The 15,302-nt window shown below is 44.9% G+C and overlaps 1 protein-coding gene across 1 annotated transcript; it reads left to right on the plus strand.

Moving 5' to 3' along the window:
* Window positions 1–310: 310 nt before the first annotated feature.
* Window positions 311–2,382, plus strand: LOC123116651 (uncharacterized). Its single transcript, XM_044537587.1, has 3 exons — window positions 311–675; window positions 1,084–1,308; window positions 1,442–2,382. Exons 1-3 carry the CDS (start codon window positions 495–497, stop codon window positions 1,489–1,491), a joined length of 456 nt encoding a protein of 151 aa, XP_044393522.1. The 5' UTR covers window positions 311–494; the 3' UTR covers window positions 1,492–2,382.
* Window positions 2,383–15,302: the final 12,920 nt, after the last annotated feature.

Here is a 15,302-nt window from a genome sequence, read left to right on the forward strand (position 1 = left end):
TATAGATAAAACTGTGTTTGTTTTTAGCTTTAGTTCATATATTATTAATTCAACGATGAAGCTTTATACAATCAAATCCCTGAAATATACTGCTATTGATTTCCGCAACAACGCACGGGCTATCATCTACAATATGTGAGGTCAAGAAAAGATATTTCTTAAAAAAAAAAAAGACGCGCGCGCATCCGGCCGGACTCGTCCCGCTCGAGCCCATCCGAACTCTTCCCGAGTCCAACACGAGTGTTTGTGTTCGCGTTCGGTTGTGCTACTCCCGACCCGAGCCACAAGCTGGCCCGAGCCGAAGGTGATCGATCCAGAGCCGCCGCGCACCCCCAATTCCGAAGGAGAAGAAAGGACGGAGAGGGGAACCCTAGGAGATGAAGGGGGAGATGGCGGCCGGCGGGCTGGCGGGAACGGAGCTGGTCAACACCGGCGGGGCGTAGGCCGGCGAAAACCCAAGGGCGACCGGCAGAGGGAAGAAGAAGGCGCTGAGGATGGCCCGCCAGAAGAAGCCCTCGTTCTACAGGAGAGACGATCGCCCAGACCGCGAGGAGTTCATGCGGGCTCTCAGGGAGGAGGAGCCCATAGAGCAGAGGGAGGAGGACGAGATCCCCGATTACCGCGAACTCTGGGACTGTCTCTACGCCGACCACTTCGGCTCCTTCGACGACGAAAGTGAGTGTCAGTCGAATCTGTTTTCCTCTTGCTGCGGATCCAATGATGAACAGGTGGTCGAAAGTCGATGCAGGGGAGTAAAGTGAAGGGATTTTGTTGTCCTACACACGTCATTAGTAGTAATTTAGGAATCAAAATCAAATGATGATGAATTTTGTTTTCCTACAATATATATACTGTCAGAGACCTCTTTGCATCATGTAGGAGAATTACCCAACCCAGGCCATCCACATACCCGTCAATACTAGAATCCACGGCAACATGGATGGTGAAACCACCAATATGTTACTCTGTAGACTCTGGTCATCACAATTTTGCTTCCTGCAAGTAGGATTGCGTGTGTCGTTCCTGCTGACAAGCACCTAGTATTGCTGTCTAATACTCTTATCACAATTTTTCTTCATTCAGCTGCTCTTGGCCCCATGCGCCATGCATTCGAACCCATCCCACAGTACGCCGCCCCTGATTGTACCTTGCAGATCTTCTACATCCGAGTCTCCGAGATCGGCAAAGATGGTCTCCAGTGGCCTCTGCATGTCCATGGATTGGTTGCTGCCAGGGACTCCGTAGATCACAAGCGTAACTTCCTCTTCAATCGCACTGCGGATGATTGCCAAACCCTCACCCAAAGAAGTGAGCACCATCTATCTAAGCATGCCTTGTCTGTTTTGTTTGGCTTTCTTTCTTCCTTCCTTATTCTGCTATGTGCTATACTGCCAGACTGTCGGTTTGGTTGATTAACTGATGATGATTGTGATGCTTGCAGGATCCATGGTTGATGTTAAATGGCCCATCTCGTGCGCTCGTGTTAATTGACCCGATTGCATTTGAAGTTCAGCTAAAAGTAAAGAGCAAAACAGAGCCTGGAAAGGATGAACTGTTGGCTTTCAAAGTTTTCAGCTACTACAAAGCTTTTCATTCTGATGAGGTGGTATTTACACGCTTCACGTGCAAGCGCTGCACGCTTGAGTTTGCATATGCGCCGCTGCTTCCTTCAGTCGAGGCCACTGTCACTGTCCAAGTTATTGATGGGTCATGGGACGACCATGTTCAAGGAGTTGTTACTTGCCGCACTGCCAGCATGGAAAATGGGGAGATGGTGTTGCTTGCTTCTCGAGATGGAAAAATGCCTGTCAACTCGGATGGTGTGATTGAGCTTTCAAGGCGCGTTGTTTCTGTAGAATTAAGGGGACAGCTGTTGGTTTCTGTGCTGGGCCGTGGGACGGGTGATAAGAAAGGTTTGGTCGCGACAGATACCGCTCTCTTTACACAGATGAATGCCGGCACGAGTCATGGCGTATGTGATCTTGGTTTCTGCAAGGTGCAAGTTACTGTTGCTTGGTCCTTTCTTTCTACCCTGGCAGACATGCTGTTTTCTGCTTAACAGGTGTGTCTGGAGGGTGTCGGGGATAGTTTTTGACCAACCTGTTTAGCCTTTTTAGTGGTGTTTCTAACTCGTAAACTGTTGAAGAACCGGTGGTGTTTTGTAGCAGCTCAGATGGTGTCTAAGCAGCCCAGTTGTTGAGCTTATACCGGTGTCTAAGCGGCTCAGATGGTGTCTAATGCAGTATCTACTAATTTATTTGATCCGTGTTTGCGTGTTAGTGTGTACATGAACATACACTTGTTCTGAATTAGTTGTGCAGCACAGATGTAACTGAAACAATGCAGGTTTGTTTGCATTTCAAATCTCGTGATTCTTTTCCACTCCCAACTCCCATGTTCCACAACAAACACATTTATGCAGTTTTTATTCATCTATGATATCCTACGAGGGCACTGATTCGATAAAAGTAATACGGCACATTGCAAGATTGGTGTGCGTCCGTTTTCACCGACATATTTGTTGCATGTGGCTCAGCAGTCAGCACACCTGAAAGACAGTTTGATATTGGGTTAGTAGAAGAGATCAACCATATGGCGCAGTAACCACACCAGGTGCCTCGCATACCTTCTAGTGCTGACTCAGGACACCTGAAAGACAGCATGATAATGAGTTTAATGACAAGTAACAACCAAAACTATACATAACTATATAAACTATTTGCAATCACTAGAACCAAAGCATTGCCATGGTTTCACATTTCACTTCAGCTGTATGTATCTTTGATTGCTTACCATCTCTGACATGGTTTCCGTGTTGGCCCAAAATTTCCAGATCATCATCTTGTTCCCTGAGTCATGACATGAAACCGATGATCTTAGCTAGTTTGTTGTCCAAAGTACTTGAAATGTTATTGACATTTATCAAAGGCCAGGCAATAAGGTTTTTCTGATATCAAGTAGATTAGAAACAGAGCAAAATGATGCTATTTCTATGCAGGGTACAACTAAGGTACAGTATCAAAGCTGTCAGTTCTCGTTTAGTTCAAGCTGTGTGCTGTATCCGGCGGGACCTTGTAAATTTATGTAAACTAACTTTTCATAGTAAAATATTTTGTTCCACCTAGGTATATTTGTTGATCCTCTGATGCAGGTTCAGCAATAACTAATATTGTAATAGACTGGCCTGCTTGCCAAACTATGAAGCAGTTAGTGAGATGATGAGTTCTTCAGCAATAAGTCGCATTTTTACTTTTCTTGTTCAGAGGAATCTGAAAAAACATATCCCGGAAGAATTTAGCATGCTTACAATTATACTTCCTACGTTCCAAATTACTTACCGCAGATGGATGTATCTAAACATATTTTTAGTTCTTGATATATCCATTTCTGAAAGTAATTTAGAACGGAGGAAGTGTCAGATAATAGTCTTAGTTAAAATGGAAATGAGCAAGCTGTTCTGTAATAGTAGAGATCAGCTTGAGACACGCCAAGTTTACCTACTAGCTAGCTTGAAGTTTTCATATCTGCAAAATTTCGTGAATTTCATGACCTTGTGTTTTCCGAAGAAAACACTATTTATGTTACTATGACAAGTTTATAAAACAAAATTCAACATCATGAAGCAACGTAACAACCAACTGTTACCAGAATTTGAGCAAAAATATATTTGTGCGGCCTTTAAGTTTAGGACGCCGATAACGCCCACACGTGTGGCATACTAGACATCCGTCCACACACCGTATGTGGGGTGAGCAGGAGGCAGCTCACACGTGCTGTGTGTGGGTAAACATTAGAATTACTCACACGTGTGGGAGCAGCTACTTCGTGCCACACGCCCAACAAATACTACTCATCTCCATCCCGCGGGCGCAGCTACTTCGTGCCACACGCCCAGCAAATACTACTCATCTCCATCCCGCGCATGTGGCACGAAGCAAAAATGCCCACATATTCTGGCCCAGCTACGTTAGGTGCCCGCGGGGTGACGATTTAGTTGCCATCCAGGATGGCAGATGTAGTTATTCGGGATGGCAAATGTTGTAAAAGCATGGCAACTCTATCTGTTTTGGTTAACTATAGTTGCCATGTCTAATTTATGGTAGATGTCGCGTGTAATCAAACCATAGTTGCCGTCTGTGATTAACTCCTTGCCACATATGGTCAAACAGTAGTTGCCATGTGCATTATCCAGTTGGCACATGTGGCCCAACCATAGTTGCCATGTATGGTTAATCACAATTGCCATATGTGTTTATCTGGTTGCCACGTACATGCAACTGTAGTTGCCGTCTAGCAATGAATCATAGTTGCCATGTGGGTTTACCTAGTTGCCACGTACGCGTAATTGCATTGCCATCCAACAATGTACGAGTGACCGTGTGGGCGAAAATCAATTCGCCCACACGCACGTGGACTAGATGGTGGCTGTGTGTGGGCAGAAACTAGTTCGCCCACACAACGCAGCTGGCAAACCGCGTGCTGCGGGGCGTGCGGGCGAACTCTCCAACGTCCACATACCAGCCCCGTCCTACATGGCACGCAAATTCTGCCTCAATGTGTCAAGATTCGTGCAAACTCGACTGGATGGTGATCCACGCGTATGGGCGAGTTACAAGATTGCCACACATGTGGGCGTTAGTATTTTCATAAGTTTAACTAGATCCAAAATGTAAATGATATAAGCTTGGCTGATGTATATTGGTGTATATCATGTATAATCCACATGTATAGACCAATATACATCAAATAAATGAGGAAATTTGAGTAAAGCTAGAAATTTTAGTGGACTCTGTACACACAGTTTTTTGGATGGTGGCTCCGCCATTCTCCCCCGTTCCATTATATGAATGAAAACCAAGTTATGGAAGGGATCAAACGTGAACCGACCTTCTCCTCCTCCAAAAAAAAGCTAGGGTTTCTGCCTCTCGCAGGTAAAGCCGCAGGTCCGCCTTCTCTTCGGTGATCCTAGGGCCATGGGGATGCGGTGGATCTCAGGAAGGGCCGGCGGGAGGGCTCTGTTTTTAGTCATTCCTTTCAGGTTTGATAGGGTTTGTGTCCTGCTCAGGAAGGCGAGACAGCGGGGGCTCCCTGAAGATGGAATAAAGCTCTCCTCACCTAGCCCCCATTCCGGCGATGCGTCTAGCACTGTTGATGGGCGTGCAGAGGTGTGTCTCCAGCGGATCTATTTTTGGTGGATATGCTCGGGTCTCGTCGTTGTTTGTCTACGTTCGTGTGTCTTTGGATTGGATCCTTCTGATCTACGTTATTCTTCATCGAGGGTGGTTGCTATTTTGGTGTGCTGGTCCTATGGGGTCTTAGCACGACGACTTTCCGACTGACTACTACAGCAAGTTTTGTCATACTCCACCGGTGGAGGGGCGATGACGGTGGCGCGCCTTTGGCTCGTTTCAGTGCTTGTACTCGTCGATAGGTGGTCTACGGATCTGAAAGCAATTTTTATTATTTCTGATGTTTGATGTACTGCCATGATCGAAGATGAATATATTGAAATTTTTCCTAAAATAAAGAAAAGCAAATCCAGTTATGCAATGCTTTCTTAGGCAATCTCCACGTGCAGGTTCTATAGAATTTTTGGCTTAAAGGATCACATTTGAATGCGAATACAAAATTACCACGTATGACGGCATTCAAATGTTGTCCTTTTTATAAAATGAAATAGAGAGGGAGAAGCTCATCAATGGTAGCCAAGGAGCCCTACGTTTACTATTGAATATGATCAGACCCGCAACTACAAACGGTCTCAACTGTTTTGATAGTGTTACTTGACCAAGAAAGATTACCACGCCGACATATTAAAATGTAGTACTTCCTTTCCTCTAGATTCCTTTGAAAATTTTATTATATGCTGCTTTTAAGGTCTTGTAGTACTGGACTACGCTTTCAAACTGCCGCCATCTTTATTTCCTCGACGACCAGTGTGCCTTTCATTAATTGTTAACCTAAGTGTCATATATGTGGCACGAAGTAACATGGTCCAAACACCTTTATTACTATTTATTTTGCCACATTAAACATATGACATCAGCGGAATCCTTTTGTTTTTACGGAATTAAAAATGTTTTATGCGTTAAACAAAAACTCTGATTGAAAAACTATTTACATCATTAAATTTGCTCGATGAGATATTTAAAATTAGATCCCATATTGATATGTTTCGATAATTTTTTGGGGGGGCCAAAAATTGCCATGATGGTACACTGAAGTTACCATACTGTTTGCACTAAAGTTACCATGATATGTTTTATCTATTTTTTTCTAGATTTAAAGCTACCATTGTATTTCAATTATTTTTCACCGCAAATTTTATTAATTTGCCATAGCAAATTTTAGTAATTAACCACAACAAATTTAATTCATGGAGCACGGCAATTTTTAGTAATTCATCATGGCAATTTTAGTTTATATATCATGGCAATTTCAGTATTTTGACCATGGCAATTCTAGTATTTTGATCACGGAAAATATTTTTTGTATGAAAAGACAAATTTTAGTGCATGTATCATGGCAAATTTAAGCAATTTATCATGACAATGTTAGTTTTTGGTTCATGGCAAATTTGAGTCATTGACTATGCATTTTTAAAATAATTGATGATGGATTTATTTTTAATTATGAACCATGTCAAAATTAGTTCATGGATCATGGCAATTTTTAGTAATTCTTCTTGACAAGTTTGGTTTCTTGATTCCCTTTATTATAATATGTCAAAATTTACTCTAAATGTAGAAGAAAAAATAGTTGAAATATATCATGGCAATTTCAGTGTAAACACCAGGACAATTTATGTGCAATAGACATGGTAACTTTTGACCACTAAAAATATATCCGTATGGGATCTGGTTTCTAAGTCCTTGTCGCGACGGATTTAATAGTGAAAAAGGATTTTCAGTTGGATTTTTATTTAAGAGATAAAATATTTTAAAGTTTAAAAAACCCAAAAGATTCCCGTTGATATCATTTGTTTGAGTCCCTATTTGCATGCACGTAAAAAACAAAAAAGTTGACATGTCACAATTGGTGACTATAAAGAGGTGTGGGCGGAATTGCTTGGTGCGACACGTGGGGCCCTTATCAGAGTCCATTAATTAACACATATACGTATTCATACTAGTTTGGTTTATCTTGCGAGGGCTATTACCAATCAAACCGTGTGTGTAGTATAGTCCAGGAAGGTCAGGGCATCTCCGACGCCCACCCGCAAATTTCCGCGGACAAGAGGACTAGTCCATAGACATTGATGCGGGAGGCAGCCATCCAATGCTGCCTGCATACGTTCAACAATTTTTTGATTCGACCAGAGGAAATTCATGCAAACCCGCCTGATTTTGATATAAACATGAAGAGATTTATGCAAACACGACGGATTTCATATGAACATGAAAAAAGTCATTACATTTCAGACATACTTTAACAATAAGCGGAGCTCGTCCAACTCTGGAGGTATAATTCCAGACATACTTCTGTTCTAAACCTAAACTAAATGATCGCCGACGCCCGCTCCCCATGTCCGGCCATAGCCTTGAGAAATGAAGCTTCGCCTTCTCTAGTTCCGCCACGGCACTCTCCAGCTCTGCCTCCGTAACCTCCGCCTCATGAGCCCTGAAAAGTGAACATGTCAGCCTCCACGTCGCCGCCAAGTGACTAATCGACCGATGATGCTCAGACCACCAAGCTTGGCTTCAAAGGGAAGGGGGGAGCGGTGGCCCTCTTGGGAGCTGAGCGGAGCGACCTACCGTGCACTACTCTTCCTCGCTGTCGACGGCGCTCACGGACGTGTTGACTTCCTGGTCATGGCGGCGGGGCGCGGCCTCGGCCGAGCAAGCAATGTCCTCCTCCTCGTCGGTCTTGCCCCACACCTCGTCTGCCGCCTCGTCGAACTGCTTGTATGGCCTCCAGTTCCGCCTGACGCTGGCGGTATCGCCAGAGGATGAGGTGGATGTCATGGGCGGAGCACTAGGACTCGAACAGCACCGCCTGCTCCACCATGTCCGAGTCCGGCGCGATCTCCCTGCCAGCGTTGACCTGCTTCTCCGCGTACTGGTGCTCCTGAAGGAGCTGGAGATTGTAGGCGGCGTTGGCCTGCACCTCTCGGAACTGCTCCTCTCACTCCCCCGCACCATGTGTCCATGTAACGGAAACGGGCATCACCGATGGTCATGGTGCAATGCACCAGCAAGGGTGACATCGGCGAGGAGGGTGGTGCCGGCTCATCCTCGGTCGCGTCCTCCATTGGGACATCGGCGGCCTCCGGCTGCCTACCAGTCGGCAGCAATGGCGGCCATCTCCTTCTTTCGCTCCGGCGAAAATCCATCCCAGAGAGCTTTGGACCACAAGGAGGCAATGGTGGGAGTGGTGCAGAAGAGGAGAAAGGGACCGAAGGAGGATGAATGCGGCTTTGGCCGGGGCTCCAGTTCATATAGCGGGCGAGGCGGCAATGGTGGGCTGTATGGATGAGTGACGCTGGAGTAGGTTTCTCAGCAATCGCATGTCCTTAATGTGGGCGGCAGACGGACGGACGGACGACCATGGTGCCGTTTGAATGTGAAGCACTCGCGTGCACCAGGAAGCGGCGCGGGTGGCGCTCTCTCAACCGGCGCGTCTTCAATGCCGATGCAGTGAGAGGTCGCATCCGCTCTGGTCGGACATGAATACGGCACTGACACTCTTGAGCACCGTTGACCATTTCGGACAGGAAGCGTGTGGGCGAGGGATGGCGTTTGGGTGGGCCAGAGCGATCAGACGCGAGCGTGGCAGTGGTCTGGACGCCTGCAATACATCCACATTTGTCTCTGGTTTGTGAGAGAAAATGCCTCCAGACAGCCGAGCAAACCGATGCAGGTCCGCGTTGGATGACTTCCGCGTTCTGAATGCATACAGACGGTTTGAGGATCGGTGTTGGAGATGCCTTCACGGAAAGAGAAATACACATATAGTCCTCATCCTGTATATACCTTTTTATTAGAGAAAAGGCATGAAGGCCCGACTTTAAATTAATGAAGCCACCAACTGGTTAGGATACAATGGTGCTGGATTACATACGCAAAGACTTGACCAAAAACTGAAATAAAACACACACATATCACTACGATGATCGGCAATAGCGAACAGAGCACCAGTAGAAGCAGCGATCAAGCCGTCGGAGATCTTCCGCAACCAGAACGACATAACCGAAGCCACCCGACGACAACAGTTGCCGTGGACATGAAGATCTAGACCGCTTGAAGGAAAACGTCGACTCCGCCGCCCGCCGCCTCGGGCCACTACCGGAGGGGAGACTGTTGGAAATATGCCCTAGAGGCAATAATAAATAAGTTATTATTATATTTCTTTGTTCATGATAATAGTCTTTTATTCATGCTATAACTGTATTATCCGGAAATCGTAATACACGTGTGAATACATAGACCACAATATGTCCCTAGTGAGCCTCTAGTTGACTAGCTCGTTGTGATCAACAGATAGTCATGGTTTCCTGGCTATGGACATTGGATGTCGTTGATAACGGGATCACATCATTAGGAGAATGATGTGATGGACAAGACCCAATCCTAAGCATAGCACAAAGATCATGTAGTTCATTTGCTAGAGCTTTGCCAATGTCAAGTATCTCTTCCTTTGACCATGAGAGCGTGTAACTCCTGGATACCGTAGGAGTGCTTTGGGTGTATCAAACGTCACAACATAACTGGGTGACTATAAAGGTGCACTACAGGTATCTTCGAAAGTATCTATTGTTTTATGCGGATCGAGACTGGGATTTGTCACTCCGTGTAAACGGAGAGGTATCTCTGGGCCCACTCGGTAGGACATCATCATAATGTGCACAATGTGACCAAGGGGTTGATCACGGGATGATGTGTTATGTAACGAGTAAAGAGACTTGCCGGTAACGAGATTGAACAAGGTATCGGTATACCGACGATCGAATCTCGGGCAAGTAAAATACCGCTAGACAAAGGGAATTGTATACGGGATCGATTGAGTCCTTGACATCGTGGTTCATCCGATGAGATCATCATGGAACATGTGGGAGCCAACATGGGTATCCAGATCCCGCTGTTGGTTATTGACCGGAGAACGTCTCGGTCATGTCTGCATGTCTCCCAAACCCGTAGGGTCTACACACTTAAGGTTCGATGACGCTAGGGTTATAAAGGAAGCTTGTATGTGGTTACCGAATCTTGTTCGGAGTCCCGGATGAGATCCCGGACGTCACGAGGAGTTCCGGAATGGTCCGGAGGTAAAGATTTATATATGGGAAGTCCTGTTTTGGTCACCGGAAAAGTTTCGGGCGATATCGATAATGTACCGGGACCACGGGGAGGGTCCCGGGGGTCCACCAAGTGAGGCCACCTGCCCCAGAAGGCTGCGTGGGCCAAGTGTGGGATGGGACCAGCCCCTAGATGTGCTGGTGCGCCCCCGACAAGGGGTCCAAGGCGCAAGGGAGAGCGGGAGGGGACAAACCCTAGTCCAGATGGGCCTTAAGGCCCACCTAGTGGGCGCCTCCCCTCTCTCCCCCTCTTGGCCGCCTCCCCAAGTCCCATCTAGGGCTGGCCGCACCCCTTGGGGTGGGAAACCCTAAAGGGGGCGCAGCCCCCTTCTCCCCTATATAAATAGAGGCCTGGGGCTGCCCATAATACATGAGAACTTCTCCCTCTCTTGGTGCAGCCCTTCCTCTCCTCCTCCTCCTCTCCCGTGGTGCTTGGCGAAGTCCTGCAGGATTGCCACGCTCCTCCATCACCACCATGCCGTTGTGCTGCTGCTGGATGGAGTCTTCCTCAACCTCTCCCTCTCTCTTTGCTGGATCAAGGCGTGGGAGACGTCACCGGGCTGTACGTGTGTTGAACGCGGAGGTGCCGTCCGTTCGGCACTAGGATCATCGGTGATTTGAATCACGACGAGTACGACTCCTTCAACCCCATTCTCTTGAACGCTTCCGCTTAGCGATCTACAAGGGTATGTAGATGCACTCTCCTTCCCCTCATTGCTGGTCTCTCCATAGATAGATCTTGGTGACACGTAGGAAAATTTTGAATTTCTGCTACGTTCCCCAACAGTGGCATCATGAGCTAGGTCTATTGCGTAGATTCTATGCACGAGTAGAACACAAAGTAGTTGTGGGCGTTGATTTTGTTCAATATGCTTGCCGTTACTAGTCTTATCTTGATTCGGCGGCATCGTGGGATGAAGCGGCCCGGACCGACCTTACACGTACTCTTACGTGAGACTGGTTCCACCGACTGACATGCACTAGTTGCATAAGGTGGCTAGCGGGTGTCTGTCTCTCCTACTTTAGTCGGAACGGATTCGATGAAAAGGGTCCTTATGAAGGGTAAATAGCAATTGGCATATCACGTTGTGGTTTTGCGTAGGTAAGAAACGTTCTTGCTAGAAACCCATAGCAGCCACGTAAAACATGCAAACAACAATTAGAGGACGTCTAACTTGTTTTTGCAGGGTATGCTATGTGATGTGATATGGCCAAAAGTATGTGATGAATGATATATGTGATGTATGAGATTGATCATGTTCTTGTAATAGATGATCATGGAGCCCCAAGATGGAGATCAAAGGAGCTATATGATATTGGCCATATCATGTCACTATTATTTGATTACATGTGATGTTTATCATGTTTATGCATCTTGTTTACTTAGAACGACGGTAGTAAATAAGATGATCCCTTACAACAATTTCAAGAAGTGTTCTCCCCTAACTGTGCACCGTTGCTACAGTTCGTCGCTTCGAAGCACCACGTGATGATCGGGTGTGATAGATCCTTACGTTCACATACAACGGGTGTAAGACAGATTTACACATGCAATACACTTAGGGTTAACTTGACGAGCCTAGCATGTACAGACATGGCCTCGGAACACGGAGACCGAAAGGTCGAGCATGAGTCGTATAGTAGATACGATCAACATGAAGATGTTCACCGATGATGACTAGTCCGTCTCACGTGATGATCGGACACGGCCTAGTTGACTCGGATCATGTAATCGCTTAGATGACTAGAGGGATGTCTATCTGAGTGGGAGTTCATAAGATGAACTTAATTATCCTGAACATAGTCAAAAGGATTTTGCAAATTATGTCGTAGCTCACGCTATAGTTCTACTGTTTAGATATGTTCCTAGAGAAAAAAAAATTAGTTGAAAGTTGATAGTAGCAATTATGCGGACTAGGTCCGTAAACTGAGGATTGTCCTTATTGCTTCATAGAAGGCTTATGTCCTTAATGCACCGCTCAATGTGCTGAACCCCAAACGTCGTTTGTGGATGTTACGAACATCGGACATACACGTTTTGATAACTACGTGATAGTTCAGTTAAATGGTTTAGAGTTGAGGCACTAAAGACATTTGCGAAACGTCGCGGAACATATGAGATGTTTCGAGGGCTGAAATTGAGATTTCAGGCTCGTGCCCATGTCAAGAGGTATGAGACCTCCGACGATTTTCTTAGCCTACAAACTAAGGGAGAAAAGCTCAATCGTTGAGCTTGTGCTTAGATTGTCTGAGTGCAACAATCACTTGAATCGAGTGGGAGTTAATCTTCCAGATGAGATAGTGATGTTTCTCCAAAAGTCATTGCCACCAAGCTGCTAGAGCTTTGTGATGAACTATAACATATTAGGGATAGATATGATGATCCTTGAGGTATTCGTGATGTTTGACACCGCGAAAGTAGAAATCAAGAAGGAGCATCAATTGTTGATGGTTGGTGAAACCACTAGTTTCAAAAAGGGCAAGGGCAAGAAGGGATACTTCATGAAACAGCAAATCAGCTGCTGCTCCAGTGAAGAAACCCAAGGTTGAACCCAAACCCGAGACTAAGTGCTTCTGCGATAAGGGGAATAGTCACTAGAGCGGAATTACCCTAGATACTTGGTAGATGAGAAGGCTGGCAAGGTCAATAGAAGTATATTGGATATACATTATGTTAATGTGTACTTTACTAGTACTCCTAGTAGCACCAGGGAATTAGATACCGGTTCGGTTGCTAAGTGTTAGTAACTCGAAATAAAAGAGCTACGGGATAAACGGAGACTAGCTAAAGGTGAGCTGACGATATGTGTTGGAAGTGTTTCCAAGTTTGATGTGATCAAACAACGCACACTCCCTCTACCATCAAGATTATTATTAAACCTGAATAACTGTCATTGTGTGTTTGCGTTGAGCATAGATATGATTGGATTATGTCTATCGCAATACGGTTATTCATTTAAAGAGAATAATGGTTACTCTATTTATTTGAATAATACCTTCAATGGTCTTGCACCTAAAGGAATAGTTTATTGAATCTCGATCGTAGTGATACACATTTTCATGCCAAAAGATATAAGATTGTAATGATAGTACCACTTACTTGTGGCACTGCCATGTAAGTCATAATGGTATAAAACGCATGAAGAAGCTCCATGTTGATGGATCTTTGGACTCACTCGTTTTTGAAAAGTTTGAGACATGTGAACCATGTCTATTGGTGTATACGCATGAAGAAACTCCATGCAGATGGATCGTTTGGACTCACTTGATTTTGAATCACTTGAGACATGCAAATCATACCACATGGGCAAGATGACTGAAAGCCTCGTTTTCAGTAAGATGGAAAAAGATAGCAACTTGTTGGAAGTAACACATTTTGATGTGTGCAGTCCAATGAGTGCTGAGGCATGCAGTGAACATCGTTATGTTCTTACTTCACAGATGATTCGAGTAGATGTTGAGAATATTTACTTGATGAAACACAAGTGTGAATTATTGAATGGTTCAAGTAATTTCAGAGTGAAGTAGAAGATCATTGTGACAAGAGGATAAAATGTCTATGATATGATCATAGAGATGAATATCTGAGTTACGAGTTTTGGCACGCAATTAAGACATTGTGGAAATTGTTTTACAATTAATACCGCCTGGAACACCATAGTGTGATGGTGTGTCCGAACATCATAGTTGCACCCTATTGGATATGGTGCGTACCATGATGTCTCTTATCAAATTACCACTATCGTTCATGGGTTAGGCATTAGAGACAACCACATTCACTTTAAATAGGGCACCACGTAATTCCGTTGAGATGACACCGTATGAATTATGGTTTAGAGAAACCTAAGTTGTCGTTTCTTAAAGGTTTGGGGCTGCGACGCTTATGTGAAAAAGTTTCAGGATTGATAAGCTCGAACCCAAAGCGGATAAAATGCATCTTCATAGGACACCCAAAACAATTGGGTATACCTCCTAATTCAGATCCGAAAGCAATATGGATTGTTTCTTGAATCGGGTCCTTTCTCGAGGAAAGGTTTCTCTCGAAAAAGTTGAGTGGGAGGATGGTGGAGACTTGATGTGGTTATTGAACCCTCACTTCAACCAGTGTGTATCAGGGCACAGGAAGTTGTTCATGTGGCACCTACACCAATTGAAGTAGAAGCTTATGATAGTGATCATGATGTTTCGGATCAAGTCACTGCCGTACCTCGTAGGGTGACAAGGATACGTACTACTTCAGAGTGGTACAGTAATCCTGTCTTGAAGGTCATGTTGCTAGACAACAATGAACCTACGAGCTATGGAGAAGCGATGGTGGGCCCAAATTCCGACAAATGGTTAAGAAACCATGAAATCCGAGATAGGATCCATGTATCAGAACAAAGCATGGACTTTGGCGGACTTGCTAATGATCGGCAAGCCATTTGATAAATGGATCTTTTAAGAAGAAGACGGACGCGGATGGTAATGTCACCATCCATGAAGCTCGACTTGTGGCGAAGAGTTTTTCACAAGTTCAAGGAGTTGACTACGATGAGATTTTCTCATCCGTAGCGATGCTTAAAGTCCGTCAGAATCACATTAGCACAAGCTGCGTTTATGAAATCTGGCAGATGGATGTCAAAACGAGTTTCCTTACCAGTCGTAAGGAAAGGTTGTATGCGATACAATCAGAAAGGTTTTGTCGATCCTAAGGATGCTAAAAGGTATGCTGGCTCCAGCGATCCTTCTAAGGACTGGAGTAAGCATCTTGGAGTTGGAATGTGCGCTTTGATGAGATGATCAAAGATTTTGGGTTTATACAAAGTTTATGAGAAACTTGTATTTCCAAAGAAGTGAGTGGGAGCACTATAAAATTTCTGATGAGTATATGTTGTTGACATATTGTTGATCAGAAATGACGTAGAATTTCTGGAAAGCATATAGGGTTATTTTGAAAGTGTTTTTCAATAGAAAGCCTGGATTAAGCTACTTGAGCATTGAGCATCAAGATCTATAAGGATAGATCAAA

Source organism: Triticum aestivum, chromosome 5B (assembly GCF_018294505.1).
Source record: "Triticum aestivum cultivar Chinese Spring chromosome 5B, IWGSC CS RefSeq v2.1, whole genome shotgun sequence".
In the NCBI taxonomy this organism is placed as follows: Eukaryota; Viridiplantae; Streptophyta; class Magnoliopsida; order Poales; family Poaceae; genus Triticum; species Triticum aestivum.